This window comes from Laccaria bicolor, genomic scaffold, assembly GCF_000143565.1.
Source record: "Laccaria bicolor S238N-H82 LACBIscaffold_13 genomic scaffold, whole genome shotgun sequence".
Taxonomy (NCBI): Eukaryota; Fungi; Basidiomycota; class Agaricomycetes; order Agaricales; family Hydnangiaceae; genus Laccaria; species Laccaria bicolor.
Genome location: NW_001889884.1, coordinates 474,576 through 475,784, shown reverse-complemented (window position 1 = coordinate 475,784; position 1,209 = coordinate 474,576). Strand labels below are relative to the sequence as shown.

At 49.5% G+C, this 1,209-nt stretch overlaps 1 protein-coding gene across 1 annotated transcript in view; it reads right to left on the bottom strand.

Annotated features, from left to right (window-relative positions):
• Positions 1 to 77: 77 nt before the first annotated feature.
• LACBIDRAFT_327602 (uncharacterized protein) overlaps positions 78 to 1,209 on the bottom strand; it is a gene marked incomplete at both ends in the record, with an annotated part of 1,194 nt that continues 62 nt past the window's right edge. The window contains 2 exons of the mRNA XM_001881440.1: positions 78 to 1,078; positions 1,144 to 1,150. Coding sequence (XP_001881475.1) covers positions 78 to 1,078; positions 1,144 to 1,150 — 1,008 coding nt within the window. The remainder of the gene's footprint in view (positions 1,079 to 1,143; positions 1,151 to 1,209) is intronic.

Here is a 1,209-nt window from a genome sequence, read left to right as displayed (position 1 = left end):
CTCAGATTGGTTGCTTGAGCTGGTTTGACAGTGGCTTGGATAACAGCCGAGGCAGCTCGACATTTGACTTTGCCTGGTCAGGCACTCCTCGGGCCAAGTTTGTAACCCTTCTCTAACCGAGGAAACTTGCAGGGTGTATCCTCCTCATCAGTGAATTTTCTCTTCTTCGCTCGATCGGCCGACTCCACCCCACAGCCCAGGTCAGCTTCCCAAAATGTATCATCAGCCAAGACCTCAGTGTCCGATGGTACTTCATGGGAGAGAGCCCGGGTGTCGTTGTACCGAGGCTGAAGCTCGGGGCTGGTATCTACAGTGATCGTAGCATCGTCTGAGCCCAAATCTGATCCCGAGTCTCTATCCTCTTCCAAGGTCGGGTTGACCCTGCTAGGTTTCACTGTGGGCTCGGTCAGAGTATCCTGCTTTGGCCTCTCTTGACCATTATCGGAGTCTGAGTCACTATCATCGGAGCCATCCTCACGATGTTCGTCATGCTGTTTGGTTGGTTTCTTGGTTGGTTTCTCCATGTCCAAGTCTTCTCCATCGTCATCGGAGCCATCCCGATCAGGAGTCCAGTCATCCTTAGAAAACTGTTCAGTTCGTTTCTTGGCCGGTTTGTCCACATCCAAATCCTTCCAACTGTTGTCATCGAACTGCCGATCTTCCACCCCTTCCTTTCTCTTTGGCCTGGCTTCCTCATCTGATGGTGACTCGGTTGCTGCCCGGCCTCTCCTTTGACCCTTGCTTCTGCCGGGCTTCTTGCCCTTCCCAACACTATGAACATGAGGTTTAGGAACGTGAACTTTGATTTTCCTTCGTGGAGGTGCTTCCAGCAGCATTTTCCCCTCAAGAAAGGATTTAAATCGAAAGGCGACTTTGTGTTGTTCTTGACGTTCATACCAAAACTGGAGAGCTTCAGTGACCATCTCCATCGGGAATTTGGAGGGATCAAGAAACTTGTAAAAGTTGTTACCTTCTCCATTTACTGATCTCCAAGCCGGGGGTATATATTCTAGATCAATGAAGTCAAGTAACTTTGATCCAATAGCCGTCCAAGGAGCCGATCCCTTACTCTGCCCAGCTGCAAGATCTAAGTAGACAAATGTTTAGTGATACAGGGCAAGAAATCTCTGGGGACCGGCTTACTATAGTGCTGGTTGACAAATGTACGAAGAACATTCAGCCGCCAAATTCGAATATCACGGGAAGTTT